This window comes from Leptopilina heterotoma, unplaced genomic scaffold, assembly GCF_015476425.1.
Source record: "Leptopilina heterotoma isolate Lh14 unplaced genomic scaffold, ASM1547642v1 Lhet_24, whole genome shotgun sequence".
NCBI classification, from domain to species: domain Eukaryota; kingdom Metazoa; phylum Arthropoda; class Insecta; order Hymenoptera; family Figitidae; genus Leptopilina; species Leptopilina heterotoma.
Genome location: NW_025110956.1, coordinates 3,958,994 through 3,975,415, shown reverse-complemented (window position 1 = coordinate 3,975,415; position 16,422 = coordinate 3,958,994). Strand labels below are relative to the sequence as shown.

The 16,422-nt window shown below is 32.8% G+C and overlaps 1 protein-coding gene across 6 annotated transcripts in view; it reads right to left on the bottom strand.

Moving 5' to 3' along the window:
- LOC122503018 (glutamate receptor ionotropic, kainate 2) overlaps window positions 1-16,422 on the bottom strand; it is an 88,966-nt gene that overhangs the window by 964 nt on the left and 71,580 nt on the right. For all 6 annotated transcript variants that reach the window (XM_043613408.1, XM_043613411.1, XM_043613409.1 and 3 more), the window contains one exon: window positions 5,565-5,720. In XM_043613408.1, coding sequence (XP_043469343.1) covers window positions 5,565-5,720 — 156 coding nt within the window. The remainder of the gene's footprint in view (window positions 1-5,564; window positions 5,721-16,422) is intronic.

Genomic DNA, 16,422 nt, shown 5'->3' with positions numbered 1-16,422 from the left:
AATAGCACGTGCTTTTGTTATTACAAAAGATGTATTCGAATATGTTCAAAAACAGATGCTATAGAATTGACAGTGCCATGCTATAGAATTTACAGTGCAATGCTATAAAATTGACAGTACCGTGCAGTAAAATTGTAGTCATACTTATTTAAATGAAAGATGTTAGGTATTGTTTTTTTAAAATGATTTTTCAATATGAAAACATATTTCTACTATTTAATAGCATTTGCATTTAATATAAAAATATCATGTCTTAAACTTAAAAAAAATTATTTATTTAACAATGATAAAAATGAAGATTAAAGAAGATTTATAAAATAAGGTAATTAGGTTATTAAACATTTTTTTCACTAAATATTTGCTATGCCTACTTAAAAAATTAATTTTTTCTCTCACAAGCGGTGATAATTTCATCAGTTTTGTATATAAGGAAGTTCAAATCGAAATCATTTAAATGTATTATGATTGTATGTATGCATGTGCAATGTTAAATAGTGTGTTAAGTTTATATTGTGATAAATTATGAGTTAAGGTCAAGTTCTGATTTTCTATCTCAAATTGTGTATGCTGCGTGCAAAACTTTAAAAAAGTGTATCTTGAAATAAGATTCAGATGTATAAGAGAGCAAAGATATGAGCCTCCGGAAAGTATAACCACACATAAAATTCTGACCGCCATGCTAATTCAATGGGCGTCAGAATTTTATGTGTGGTTATACTTTCCAGAGGCTCTTTATGTTTATTTCTTAAAACATTTTTTGTATAAAAGCAACAGTTTTAATCATTGAAACTATAGCATCATGCTATAAATTCTTGTTCATGTACTTTAAAATTGATAGCATGCGCTATTGATTCAAAATAAGGTAGAAATCAAATCACTAGTACATGCTATTAAATTTATAACAGATTTAATTATATCTAAGAAATGTATTTCTTGATATTATAGTATTTTTCGTTAATACTATAACTTTTGTAATAATATTATATAATATTTAAATCTATAGTGAAATAATCAATAGCCCATGTTATTAAACCATGTTATTAAAACATGTTATTTGTATTCGAACGATATTGAATATGCCGTTTATTGCGACAAACAAATATGTCATTGATTCAATAGCATTTTTCTCTCAGTGTATCGTCTAATTTTATGTCACCGACCGAACTTCTCGACTTTCCCATAACTGACAGCTAAAAATAATATGTGTACGTCCACATGAAAAGGGCCCATTTTTTCGGTTCTAGTTTTCGAGGTAATCGCGATTTAGTAATTTTGGGTCAAAATCTTAATTTTTAAAAAAATTTTATTATCAATCTGCATGTTTTGACAAGTCGAATCATGCGGTTTTCATTAATTTATCGATAATTTAACTATTTGATTTCATTGGTTCTTTAGAAAAAATAGAAAGGCCCATTTTGTCGGTCATTTCCAAAAGTAATCGGTATTTTAAAAATGGAGGCGTGGAAAAATTTAAATCCTCTTGATCTTTCATCTTTAAGGTGCCCTGGACTGAAAACAATTCTTATCTGAATAACTTCCCAGAAGAACCAGAGATATTGATGTTATAAATAACAAAGTAGCACATATTTTCAAAAATTCACGGAAATTTGCAGACTTTTTCTTGATCTAACTGAATTTCCGGTTTTCCCAAACTAATATAATTAATAATTTAATATAATATTAATAACATGTTATAAAAAAGTTAGATAAATATGTAAAGTAAATTAAGGAGTTTTAATATAAAGAAAAATTTTACGTCAATAAATTGCAGTATATATTTGGGCTTTAAATTTTATGAAATGATTTTAATAACAAACAAGTCGCGTTATTTTAGCTCTACACGGAGAAAAATTTATTCGTACTGATTACAATAGTCCATATTACTGTTCTGTTATGATTAATAGCTGTTGTAAGGAGTACAAACATGAAGGTATCCCTTACAACAGCTATAGTAATCGTTCCTACTCAATTCTTAACACATTACATAGTCTTCGTAATCATTCCAAAAGTACAAGGATTTGAAACAAATTCTTGTATTAGAACTTGTACAAGAAAAGAAGCTAGTGCAAGAAAATGTATATGATCTTGTACGGTTTCATGTACTTGTACATGTACATGAACCGTACAAGATCATATACATTTTCATCCTTGTACAAGAAATTGTACATTTTCTTGTACAAGTTCAGCTGCTGAATTTGTGCATTTTCTTGTACAAGATCTTATACAGGGATTTTCAGTAGGGTATTTCGTAACCATGACGGAAATGTAAAATATAAACAGCGGTTTAACACATTTCATAATCTAGAAAAGGCAATTAACTTAGTGTTGCTTAGTGCTAAACCGCGATAGTCTTATTTCTCCGTAAAATAATTTTCCTGTTACCACCTGATTACATGTGCTATATTTTTTTAACCATAACACAGCCACACAAAAAAAATAAAGTGTCTTGATCTGGGCTCGAGACATACTTATTCCGATGTATTTCGATGCGCTGAATCCGAATCCGCCATCAGAATTTGGCCAATGGGTCCTGGTTTCGCGCTAACCTCAAAAAATACCCTAAAATCGTTAAAATGGTCACTTTTGATTTATCAAAATTGAATCAAATTGAATCAAACCGCATATTGATAATTTTCTCAGATTCCTTAAGGGGTTAAACCACTCTAGAGCGTCAAAAAGAGGTTCTTATTTCAACATTTTTTTAAAAGAAAAGTTTAAAAGTAATAAGAAATATGTTTACATATCTCTATCAGGTACACTTTAAAGAGAAAAAAATATACTTTATAAATTTTTTTTGTTTAAAAACTGCAGATGTACATGTACGTGATGGAAACCCTTTGTAAAAAGAATTCCTTCACGGCCGGAAAGGTTTTTGGTACAATTTTCATCCTAGAACAGAAAACAAATTTTTTTCTATTTTTACATCTCAAAAGCTAGAGAAAGATGTAGGGGATTTTTTTATGTTGCATATTTTTTTAAGTTATAAACAATTTAGTGCCTATTTTTTCAGTCAAAAACTTAGTTTTTCCATAAAATGTTCACCATTTTTGCAAAAATCGATTTAAAAAAAATTCCCTTTTTTTTCTTCCTTTTTTTTCTTTCTCTAGCTTTTGAGATGTAAAAATAGAAAAAAATTTGTTTTCTGTTCTAGGATGAAAATTGTACCAAAAACCTTTCCGGCCGTGAATGAATTCTTTTTACAAATGGTTTCCAATAACGTACATGTACATCTGCTGTTTTTAAACAAAAAAAATTTATAAAGTATATTTTTTTCTCTTTAAAGTGTGCCTGATAGAGATATGTAAACATATTTTTCATTACTTTTAAACTTTTCTTTAAAAAAAATGTTGAAATTAGAACCTCTTTTTGACGCTCTAGAGTGGTTTAACCCCTTAATTTGAATAAACTATTCTATAAGCTTTTCAATTGAAAATTCATATAAAACATTAAATCTATTGAACCTAACCTCAAAAACACATCTAAGATTCCAAACGAACAAATTATACCATACGCAGCACAATAAAAAATAGGTAAGCTCATGAAAGTTTCAACTTAGGTGTTTCTATAACTGCTGATTACGAAGCCGGTGTTAGTTTATCAAAATTCAAAATGGCGGATCCAATATGGCGAACAATATAATTAAAATTTGTTTGGACTGGCTTGAAAATCGTTACTTGGGGGTTTTCGGGGTCGCTGATGACGAATCCCATGTCGGTTTCTAAAAATTCAAAATGGCGCATTCAATATGGCGGTCTTTATTATTTTAACGATTATTTTAAATTTATTACTCGCGGTTTTTCGGGACCTTTGATAACGAATCCTATATCAATTTTTATAATCTTAAAGTCTTACGAATTGTTTTCTAACAATTTTTTCTAACAATTCGTAAGACTTTAAGATTATAAAAATTGATATACGATTCGTTATCAAAGGTCCCAAAAAACCGCGAGTAATAAATTTAAAATAATCGTTAAAATAATAAAGACCGACATATTGAATGCGCCATTTTGAATTTTTAGAAACCGACATGGGATTCGTCATCAGCGACCCCGAAAACCCCCGAGTAACGATTTTCAAGCCAGTCCAAACAAATTTTAATTATATTGTTCGCCATATTGGATCCGCCATTTTGAATTTTGATAAACTAACACCGGCTTCGTAATCAGCAGTTATAGAAACACCTAAGTTGAAACTTTCATGAGCTTACCTATTTTTTATTGCGCTGCGTATGGTATAATTTGTTCGTTTGGAATCTTAGATGTGTTTTTGAGGTTAGGTTCAATAGATTTAAAGTTTTATATGAATTTTCAATTAAAAAGCTTATAGAATAGTTTATTTAAATTAAGGGATCTTAGAAAATTATCAATATGCGGTTAGATTCAATTTGATTCAATTTTGATAAATTAAAAGTGACCATTTTAACGATTTTATGGTATTTTTTGAGGTTAGGGCGAAACCAGGACCCATTGGCCAAATTCTGATGGCGGATTCGGATTCAGCGCATCGAAATACATCGGAATACATATGTCTCGATCCCAGATCAAGACACTTTATTTTTTTGGTGTGGCTGTGTAATCGATCCTTGTTTTCTATAGCTAGTGTTGCCGCAAGACTCAAGACTTTTCGAGACAAGACGAGACTGAAGGTGACAAGACCAAGACAAGACCGTCCCTATATCTCGTCTCGATTATTCAAGACGAGTCGAGATCAACTGGGTCAAGACCAAGACAAGACCAAGAGTCTCGAGTTTAAACTGATAGAATAAACTTAAACTAGAAAAATAAGTATTACGCATAATTTTGTTCAGTATAAATGAATACTTTATTTCTTATAAATTTTTATTTATCTAAAAATTAATAATTTTAATATGGAGAGCACAATAAAATTTTCAATTTATTTTAAAACACAAATATTTATAAAATAGAAATCTATTTTTTTCTGAAATTTTTAGACTTTTTTAAACTCATTTTTGATTTTAGTTAGCTAAAAAATTACCTAAGCCACAATTTTTTTCTTTTCGCACATTTTACAAATACCATTTTTAATTTTATCTTCATATTTAAAGTCGAAGAATTCACTATAGTTGGGACGGTTATTTTTATCAGAAATTGTTGTATTTGATGAACTTTCAGCTTCAATATCAACAATTGGAGATATTTCTGACTCTTCACTTCCGTCATTCCGATCATTTTGCTTTGAAGATTTAATTACTGGAGACAAGCTTATAAATAATTTACTTATATTTAAAATTTTTATACTTTTTCAAACTTCAAAATACATTATATAAAAATCAATACAATATTATTCATTAATATCAATAGGTACTCTATTATAACAATTTTTTTTTGTTAAAAAAATTTCGAGACTATTCAAGACGAGACGAGACTTTTTCAAGACAAGACTCATTGTTAGTCTTGACGTTTCAAGACGAGACGAGATTGTAGAGAATCTCGTCTTGTCTCGTCTTGCGGCAACACTATCTATAGCGATATGTTTTTAAATATTGACATTTTCATATGGAATCATTTATAATTCGAGTATCGAACTAAATTAAGTTTTCTTACCCTTTCTTCTACTGCCACTTTTCTACTTTTCCAAACAAATTCGCCAACAGCAATAACACAAGCTACGCCCATACCGCCCATCAAAACGACAAATACCCCTCCAACATTTGCTAAGCCAAGTTCATTAGCAGCAGAGCTGTTCTTGGAAATGTCATCCTGAAAATAATAGAAAGTTGGATAATCTAACTGAACAGGTTTATTACTGAATTATATTTAAGTCTCCTTCCAGTAGTTTTACAGTAAGATTAAGCAGATAATATTAATGTAATATAACAGTAATGTTACTGAAGTGTTACAGAAATATTACTGTTAAGTTACTGTAATATTACGTGCTACTTGGGTATTGGGTCCGTTTACGTTTAATTACACTGGGTTACAAAGAATGTTGATGTAGTGTTTATTTAAAAAATGTTGTGTTTACTGAAACTTTGGGTATCACTGAACTAGAATATGCCAAAAAAATTGTTTTCATTTGGTCAGTCCCATAAAAAACTAGCTTAAAGTTTCAAAAAATCGCAATTTCAGCACTTTTTGAAGCACACTGTAAAATAAAAACACCACATGATAAAAAACTCTAAAAAGGCTCAAATAAAAGCTTCCATTATAAAATTTAAGGTGCAGAACTGAAATATAATTGAGAATTACCGGGAACCTATTTTTATCAAGAAGTCGCTTATCTAACAGTCATTGTTACGTTTGCACTAAACATTTTTCAATTGTTAATATACAATAATCAAAACATTTAATAGATTATTTTATAGTTAACAATTACCATATATGTTATATGTATAACATCTTGTTAATATACGTATTGGGTATAGGCCTTTTTCCCAAAGGAATATTCTCGAGAACAAAAACAATGACCTCACGCGTGCCGCGGAGTGCACTTGTCAGAACGGAAGTATGGGAGACGAAAAGATTCAAATTACATCTTAAAATTGTACCATTTTTTTACGTTATCTAAGCTAACGAGCTTCTAGTTGCATATATATGTAAACATGTACATGGTCAGTCTCGATGGGAGACACACGAGGAGGAAAAAGACAGGATGCTCCTAGTCGCAAAACCTCCTCGTGGAATATGAAGAGACTCGACAAGGAAAAGTTCGGCCGGTCCCTAAGAGAAGCCCTTTTAATTGAGGACTTGGGCTGGGTGAAGAGGCCGAGCAGTCTGGATGGGGAGGTGCGAGCGGTGAGGAACATGATAGTCACCGCTTGCAATGCGTCAATGCCACGCAAAGGCGCCACTCCCGTAAGAAAATCCTTGCACTGGTGGTCAGAGGAGCTAGCCTCCTTGAGAAAGGAATGCCTCAAAGCAAGAAGGACATATACCCGATCTAAGGGAGATCCCTTGCTGAAACAGGCTTTCAAGGAGGCGAAAAAGAACCTCAAGAAAGAGATCCGGAAGTCGCGACGCCATAGCTGGAAGGACCTAATCGAGGAAGTCGATAAGGACCCATGGGGTCTGGCTTTTAAAATCGTGACTAAGAAATTAGTGACGAGGCAAAAGACCCCCGGCCTGGACAATCCCGATTGGGTCCGAAAGATAATAAGTTCTTTGTTTCCTCCTGCGGAGCCATACCTTAGAAGGGACTGGAGTTTTTGCAAAGTCGAAGAGGAAGAACTCTTCACACTTAGTGAACTGCAAAAAGCAGGCAAAAGATTGAAAACAGGCAAGGCGCCTGGAATCGATGGGATAAGTAACGAGATCCTAAAGTTGGTAATCGACACTTCACCCCAGATTCTGCTTCGATGCTTCAATCTTTGCCTTGAGAGAGGAGAGTTCTTCCGCGACTGGAAGCGACAGAGGTTAGTCCTCCTAAGGAAAGGTGAAAAACCTCTAGATAAGGTTTCATCGTACAGGCCTATATGCCTGCTAGATACGATGGGTAAACTTCTAGAGGATATGGTTCTGCAGAGAATGCAAAGCCACTTGACCGAAGAGAATCGTCTATCCGATCACCAATTTGGTTTCCGTAAAGGCAAGTCCACGGTTGATGCCATCCAGGCAGTTGTGGACATAGCCAAAGCAGGAAAAAACAAATTGGGACCTGGGAAAAAGAAGAGCTTCTGCGCGTTGGTAGCAATTGACATACGCAACGCGTTTAATTCCGCAAGATGGAAAGATCTCATCGAGTCGATGGAAAAGAAAAACATGCCGCCCTACTTGTTGCGGATAATGGATAATTATCTTAGCGACAGGTGGGTTATATATGAGGGAGACACCTGCACTCTCAGGGAAGAGATGCAGCGTGGGGCTCCTCAAGGCTCGAGGGTGGGTCCATTTGTATGGAATGTATCTTACGATGATTTTCTGCGAATGGATCTGCCCGAAGGTGCGGTGATCATCGGCTTTGCGGACGACGCGTTGTTCGTGTGCACTGCCGAGAGTGAGGAGGCTCTTGGGACATTGGTGAACGAATGTCTGCGACTAGCAAAAAGCTGGCTGGATACCAGAGGTCTTGAAATGGCCCTGGAAAAGACCGAGGCACTGCTGGTCACAGACAGACGTGGTTATGAGCTCCCACGAATCGTGATAGACGGATTCGAGGTCAAGTGGAGTAAACAAATTAAATACCTTGGTGTGGAGTTGGATGGAAGGTTAAACTTCCACCACCACATGGCTATGGCGTCGAATAAGGCTATGGAGTGTGCGGCTAATCTTTCACGGTTAATGCCAAATGTTGGCGGACCCCGTGAACAAAAAAGAAGACTGGTGGCGAGTGTCGCCCATGCTAAAATGCTCTACGCAGCACCAGCATGGGCCCCATCCCTGAGGAGCAAAAGATGTGTTACCATCTGTGAAAAGATACTGTCGGCGCAGAGATCGATAACAACGCGTATCATCTCTGCATATAAGACGGTATCTACGAGTGCTGTGCAGGTCCTTGCAAGTGTCCCGCCAGCAGATCTTTTGGCGAGGGAAAGGGAAGAAATGTTTCTCTTTTCTAAAGAAAGAAGTTCCTTGGATGAGGAGTTAAGACCAAGCAAGGGCCTGATTCGCAAAGAAGCGAGGCACAGGCTCATAGAAAGATGGCAGGAAAGATGGGATGGTGAGGAAAAAGGTCGATGGACTTATCGCCTTATCCCGGCACTCGCCACCTGGATGAATAGGAAACACGGTCAGGTTTCCTATTACTTGACTCAGGCGTTCACAGGTCACGGGTGTTTTAACTCGTACCTGTGTCGCTTTAAATTACGCGAGAACGAGGTGTGTGCATATTGCCAGTTCCCTGTGGACAACGCGGAGCACACCCTCTTCTCATGCAAGAATTGGGACTTGGAGAGGCGGGCCATGTTCGAAGGTGTAAACAGACAAGTTACACCGGAGAACATGGTATCGCTGATGACCCAGTCGGAAGAGAATTGGCGGCAAGTCGAGAACTTCATAATCTCGGTTATGTCGAGGAAGGATCTCGACGGCCGCCAAAAAGCGTAATTTAAACAGCTTTTAATTTTGTTCGTTTGTTTTTTATTAATTTATTTTGTGATTTATTTGTCCTTATACATTTTTTAATTGTTTGTGTTTTTTATTCATCTTTGTACAGTTTTATGTTTTTGAATTTTTTATACGCGTTTATTTTTTCTTTTTTTTATATATCCGTTTATAATTTTATCTTCTGACTTTTTACACTTAATTACACATTTGTTATTTTTAATTATTGTTGTGCTGTTAATTCCGCTTTATATTGAAATAGTTTTAAATTTTTAACTATTAACGCAGGATAACCGCAGAGAAAAGCAGAAAGTCGCATTAGCGACAGAGTTGGAGCGCCACCCTCGAAGGCTAAAGTCTTACGACAGTTCCGAGGGAGGGTAAAGGGCTCCAGAAGAAGGGTTACGGGTTTTAGTGGGTCGGGCTGGCAGTAGGTCGCCAGTTTATTAAATTTACTATTTTATATATTTATTTTTCTTTTTTTATCTCCTTTTGTTTTATCACACCAACCCCACATAACCTTGGAGTACGGAATCCAAGGTATCTGTAGGCAGATTTCCCAAAATTCCCTAAGCAAAAAAAAAAAAAAAAAAAAAAAAAAAAAAAACATGTACATGGTTATAAGCTTAAATCTTTTATATTATTGCTAAAGAATGAGTATTGACAGTAACCAAAAACATTATTTATATATCAGTTATATTCCCAGGTAGAAAAATTTAATGGAAGCCTAGATATATGCTAGCGCCACCACTGGAATTTGTATGGCAGTTTATCTCGCCGACGTCTTCTAGCGCCTTGCATGGCGCGAGCACTTTCTGCTAGAATGCAACATAACCACAAATATCGCTGTTGCATAAGGTATCAACGGTGTTTGTTTTTTTGTTAAGGAAATTTTAAAAAATATTTTAAGTAATTAATCTAACAATTTATCACCAAGAATAACAATAAATACTTTTGATGAATTAAACATATTAATTTCTCTAAATTCAAATTAGAAAACATAACCTCGAACGTCTGGATTTATGTTTTCTTTATTTGTAATTGACCTGTCAGAACAGTTTTATTGGTTTTAAATAAGAACATAACTTTTGCAATTAAATTATAAGTGATTTTTTAATAATAATTTAAACTTTTGGAGATAATTTTCATAAACTAATATGTATATATAATTCCACAAGGTTAAGAAGTGTGATTACATTTATTAAAACGAAAAGTGTAATTAATTCTTTAAATATGTATAATTTCCATTGTAAACAGATAATTAGTAAATATTTTTTATATATACTTTTATTTAAAGTCATCAAATGAAATGACATATAAGAATAATTGTTTAATTCGCGAAATAAATTTTTGGCAGGTGAGGTTATGTACATTCTGTTATGTTCGCATTCTAGCACTGCGAGCAGAATGCGAGGAAGGTGCTAGAGCACAAAAGTGTTTCAAATGCTGTCAGCGCCACTACAGCGCAATTGCGTGCGAGATTGGCGCCTTACTAGCGCCACCAAATTTTTCTACTAGGGTTAGGGGAAGTGCGCCGGTTGTGGGCACCCCTATGTAAACTTTGACGGCAAGCAGACTTTACTGATCTAATAGCGAATTCGGTTATCTGCTCCCAGAGTGATCTTGCTCGGAGTAAGAGTACAGTTTACTCTGCTCTCAAAATGCTCTGCTCTACTCTGAGGTACTCTATGACGTCATAAACACTGACAGAGTTCAACTGTTTCGGAGCAGAGCAAAATCATGAGAAGCCATGCGCAGAGATAACTCTGATTAATAAATAAATATATCTTTCTAGGAATTTAAACTGTTAAAATATAGTATATTGAACTATATCATAAATCACAAATTCTATAATTTTTAAAAAATGTGCAAGGGTTGAAAAAATTTTAAAAATAAATTTTTTTTGTCAAATTTGTGGTTTGCTGCAATCTATGTATAAATTATTAAACTCTTCAGTTATATATCATTAATCGTAGAATTTAATAATCTTTCGAATGGTATATTTGTTAATTTTTTTGACATTTGCAGCCGTACCGATAATTCCCGACGGTAGTGTATATATTAATTATAAATTAATTAATTATTTTTATTTACTTAATTTTATTAATTTGTATTATATATTTTATTAATTTTTCTTTAATTTAATTTTTAAAAAAATAGACAAATATTCGACTGTTATCATTTGTTTAAGTTTACATCAGCTATTAAAGGACGTTTTTATTTTTTCATTAAAATTATTTAAAATTTCATTAAATAACTCTTCATCACTTTCATTACTACTGTCACAACATTCCATTAAATACGTGATCATTTTCATGTTTCCCGCCATTTCAGACATAACGAATATGTGCTCTGTCAAAAATAGTGGAGTAAATTCAGTTACTCCGTTTACTCGTCAAAGAGTAGAGTGGGGAAACCGAACAAAACGCCCTTACTATGCTCCAGAGCAGTTCACAAATCGAATACTCCAAACGCTTCGCGCCGGTGCAGATTTGTCAAACCGAACATGCAAACCCAGGCGCGAAAGACCAGTGCTGACGATGGGTTGAAACTTGACTGAGTCTTGAACGCCCAGCGTGGGTAACCCAGAGTTGAAGCAGTCTTTATATCATTGTCACTCAATATTGGTTCAGCATGGGACACCAATGTTCGTCCCATGCTCGATTTAACACTCGGTCAATCTTCGTGAGTGGAGCTTCAACATCCAGTCTTTATTCAAGCTTGAATCAATCTTGATAGTTTATTTATTACCGTGTGCACTTAACAATATTAGATATAAATACTTATAAATTATTTAATATTAAAATATTATTTCTGATAATTTTTAGTAATTTTTTATACTATTTAAAAATTATTATTATTAATTATTATTAAATAATATAATAAGTATTATTATTATTGTTATTAAGATATCAATTGGTAAATAAATATTAATATTTATTTAGTGTATAATATTTATATTAATTACATAAGATTCATATCAATAAAGTTAAATTATTATATATTATTTTTTTTCTTGCACAGAATCAAATTATTATTTCAAAGTTCAAGAGTTTCGTTTATCTGAAAAATTTTCAGTGAAAAAAATGCTCATTAGGTAGTAATAAATATTTATGCCTAGTAGTTTTACACTAGGTTTATTTGTTTACTGAATATTATCAAAAATATATTTTTCGTCAAACGCGCGCGACTAAACACAAATAACCTTGAGACGTTGCGATTGTCGTGCTCCCACCATCCCATCTACTCAATGCTTTCCTCTCATGACGTCACAGGCGGGGAGTGTATTGAGTAGATGGGATGGTGGGAGCACGACAATCGCAACGTCACGCTGTAAAGTCTCAAGGTTATTTGTGTTTAGTCGCGCGCGTTTGACGAAAAATATATTTTTGATAATATTCAGTAAACAGTTAATCCTAGTGCAAAACTACTAGGCATAAATATTTACTACTACCTAATGAACATTTTTTTCACTGAAAATTTTACAGATAAACGAAACTCTTGAACTTTGAAAATAATAATTTGACACTGTGCGAGAAAAAAAATAATATATAATATAACTTATAAAATTATCAGAAGAAATATTTTAATATTAAATAATTTATAAATATTTATATTTAATATTGTACAGTGCACACGGCAATAAAGGAATTGAATATTGTAACAAGATTGACCGAGTCTTGAATCGAGCATGGGACGAACATTGGTGTCCCATACTGAGTGACGGCACTGGCATTGATATAGTAGATTAGGCGAGAAGCCTTCCAGCCTTCTGTGGCCGAGCGGTTTAAATGCGTGCGTTGAGAACTTCCGGTATGCGTTAGGGGGGCGGGGTGCGTGAGTTTCGATCCCACATGCGAGCGAATATTTTTCATTCTTTGTTATAAGCGTTTATATAAAAAAATAAAATTGTGTGTTGTGTCGTGAATAAAAAATGTGAACATGTTTATAAATAATGTTAAAAGTATGTTAAAAATCAAGAAAAAAATGTAACGATTAACAGAAAAATTGTCTTTTTTTACTAAAATTATGTTTTTAAAATTACTATTCAAATGATATTTATTGTTAGTAATATATTATTATTTATATGAAAATAATATAATTATTACAAATAATAACTTATTGTCATTAAATGTATATATACACTCATACATGAATTAAAATAATAACAATAATATTTATTATTATTATTAATAATTCATATATTCACATTATATTGAATAAACGTGAGAAACGAGTAAATTTGGGAACAGTGGAAGCAGTCTTGTTTCAGTCCTGCGTTAGGCGTCCGCAGCATTGATTGAGCATTGATGTCCAATGCTGAATCAAGGCTCGCGCTGCAGTCTGGAATCGGTGTTACATTAAAGCTTCGATCAGTCCTGCTCTCGCTGATTCACTCATGCTCAATCAATGTTAACCAATGCTCGGCCAATCTTTATAAAGCCTGAACTCGGCGTCACTTCGCGCCTGGGAATCCTTCTTGGAGTAACCTTGGAGCACTCTTAGAGCACTCTAGAGCAGATAACCGAATTCGCTATAAGTATTGCAAGTCGTGTTCGTTGACAATACGGACTTTTCGTATTGATAACGAAACAAATATATGCATTTGTGTAATAGCTGTGAGCATAATAAAAAAAATTTGCATAAAATAAATAAAAAAGTAATTTTGTATTGTTTTCGAAGAGCAACATATGGGTGTAGATTCGTTCAGAAAAAAAGGGTTTAATTTTTTTTTGCAGTATTGTCATTATATTTTGTGATTTATCTTCGTGTTTAACCAAAATCCTGCATCACATTTTTAGTCAAAAGCTTTATTTTATTTGAAAACGTTCGTCAAGCGATAACATTCAAAATAAAATCAGCCTACGACTCCAAACAAATCACCCTTGTGCGAATCGAATATCTCTCGAGAGAGATTACTGTTGTAATCGGTAAGACAAATTTATTAAAACCATATTATTCCATTTAATTAAACTCTTTTATTTTATTCCTTCCTCTATCCTATTTTATAATAAGAACAATATCAATAACAGCTCCCTTAGAGCTGAGCTTTGAAACGTCCCATACCATATAATATATATATATTTTTACAATCAAGACTTCGATTTTGTTTGTGAAAATTTGCTAACGACCTCCGAATTAAAGTATATTACTTTACGCCCGCGACTATCAATTTTATAAACGTAACATCATAATTGATGAGATAGTCTGGTTATGGTAAATATCGATGTTCATAATATTGAATTTTCTTATAATTTCTTACTAGGAGGTTTCTGAAATTGTTAATCATAAGCCTTAAATTTAATAATCTAAGCTTTCATTTAAGCCCTTTTAGAGTTTTTTATCATGTGTTTTTATTTTATAGTGTTTCAAGAAGTGCTAAAATTGCGATTTTTTGACACTTTAAGATAGTTTTTAATGGGACTGACAAAATGAAAACAATTTTTTTTGGCATATTCTTGTTCCGTGATACCTGATGTCTTAATAAATAAAAAAATTTTAAATAACCACTGCATCAACATTTTTCTTAACGCCAATATTTCTATACTTTACACATCAGGGAACAAGTATATCACTATAGCAATGTCAGTTTTTTAAATTTTAAATGTTTTTTCGAACGTTGAAATTGTCTAATCTTTAATACTTTTCAACTAATGGCGTTTTGCTCTCTTCAAACTACTATTCAATAAAATTCGTGTTTTTTTATTAAAATCAACATTATATGAAAGCTGAAATGCAAAATAGAAGAACCATGTATGTAAAAAGGATAGTGCTGTATGTTTATTTCTCTCGTACAAATTATTTTCCTTTTTTGCATTCTGCATTTCAGCTTTCGTGGGACCGTAAGATCGCTTCTTTTCAACACGGAGAAAAATGGAAAAATGATTTATGCAGTCAGTATAGTACTCCTTTATAGAATAATATGTGACAGGTACACACTATAGTATTAGAAGTTTCATAGCTGAACACTTTGGGACTCAACACAAGTTATCCCATTTATCAGCTTAAACAAGACTGTTTATATAGTCTAAGAGGGAATAAGAGTATAAAAAATTGGAATGAGATATTGAACAACTAGTACTCAGTCCAGTTCTTTCGAAAAATGAACGCCGTGCACATAAAGTAGATACCTACTCGAAAACCACAAGTTATTCTCTCTCTCTCACACTAATGGTCGTTCACTTATCTTACCGTTTCACTTACTCTTACTACTCTCAACTATTATGCAGTGCAGTTAAGTTAATTAAATTATTAAATATTGCTGTGAGAATAATTAATTATACATTTCATTCAAGGTCAATTCAATATTTTGTACACGGAAAAAAAAGAATAATCAAATTTACCATGAGGAGTGTCAAACTTGAAAAAGGTTAAGAAAAAATTAATGTTTTTAATTTACTTATTATTAAATTCTAATAACCGTATCAAATTTAAACTAGTTGACAATATTATTTATTCAATATTATGAATATTGTTGACATCCATACTTACATTAATTACAAAGTAAAATCCACGCATGATCTAATTTATTTCATTGGTAAGGGATGTTTCTTAAATAGGAAATTTCCCCCATCGATTGCGTATGATTGTAAGATTTCCGATGCATTTAGTTGTTAATTGTAAGTATGAAGATGTGGGAAGAATAAAACTTGTGAATTAATGAATATGAATATATAAAGAGTGCATTTAACATATTTTTCTTTTTTTAATGATTGGTTATTGTTTTTTAGGGTTCCGTACCCGGTAGGAACCCTATTGGAACGGTGACAAAAATGACCATGTACCCACAGCATGTACCATGTACCATGCACTCACAGTTTTACACCTAGAGAGCTAAAAATTGGTACACGTATGTATTTTTACGCATAGATTACAGGAAAAATATAGCGGAAGTGATTAGAATTTATTTTCATGGTGTTTTCATCGAAAAACTAAAATCTCTTTTTGCAAGCTCGAAAATACTTTAACCCTTGCTAGTTCTCTCAATTCTTAATCTAGTGGACTGGCGTTATACATTTTTATTTGTTTTTTCGTGCAGATTTCAACAAACATACAGAAAAAATTATTGGAATTCATCTTCATATTTTTTTTGCAAAAAACTAAAAAAAATTTTCGTTTTAAAAAAAAAGTGTGTACCCCCCCTTGGTTTTCACAATTCTTGGCTATAGTTTTGCTTATTTTATGAATTTTCATGTGTAGATTTCAGGAAAAATATAGCGAACATGATTGGATTTTATCTTCATATTTTTTTTAGCGAAAAACTCAAAGTTTTTAAAAATTTCGTCAAAAATGCGTATTTTTTACTATAGCGCCCACAGTTTTTTACCTGAAGAGATGAAAATTAATTATTTATTTATTTTCACCTGTAGATTACAGAAAAAAATACAGCGAAAAATATTGGAGTTGATATTTATATTTTTTT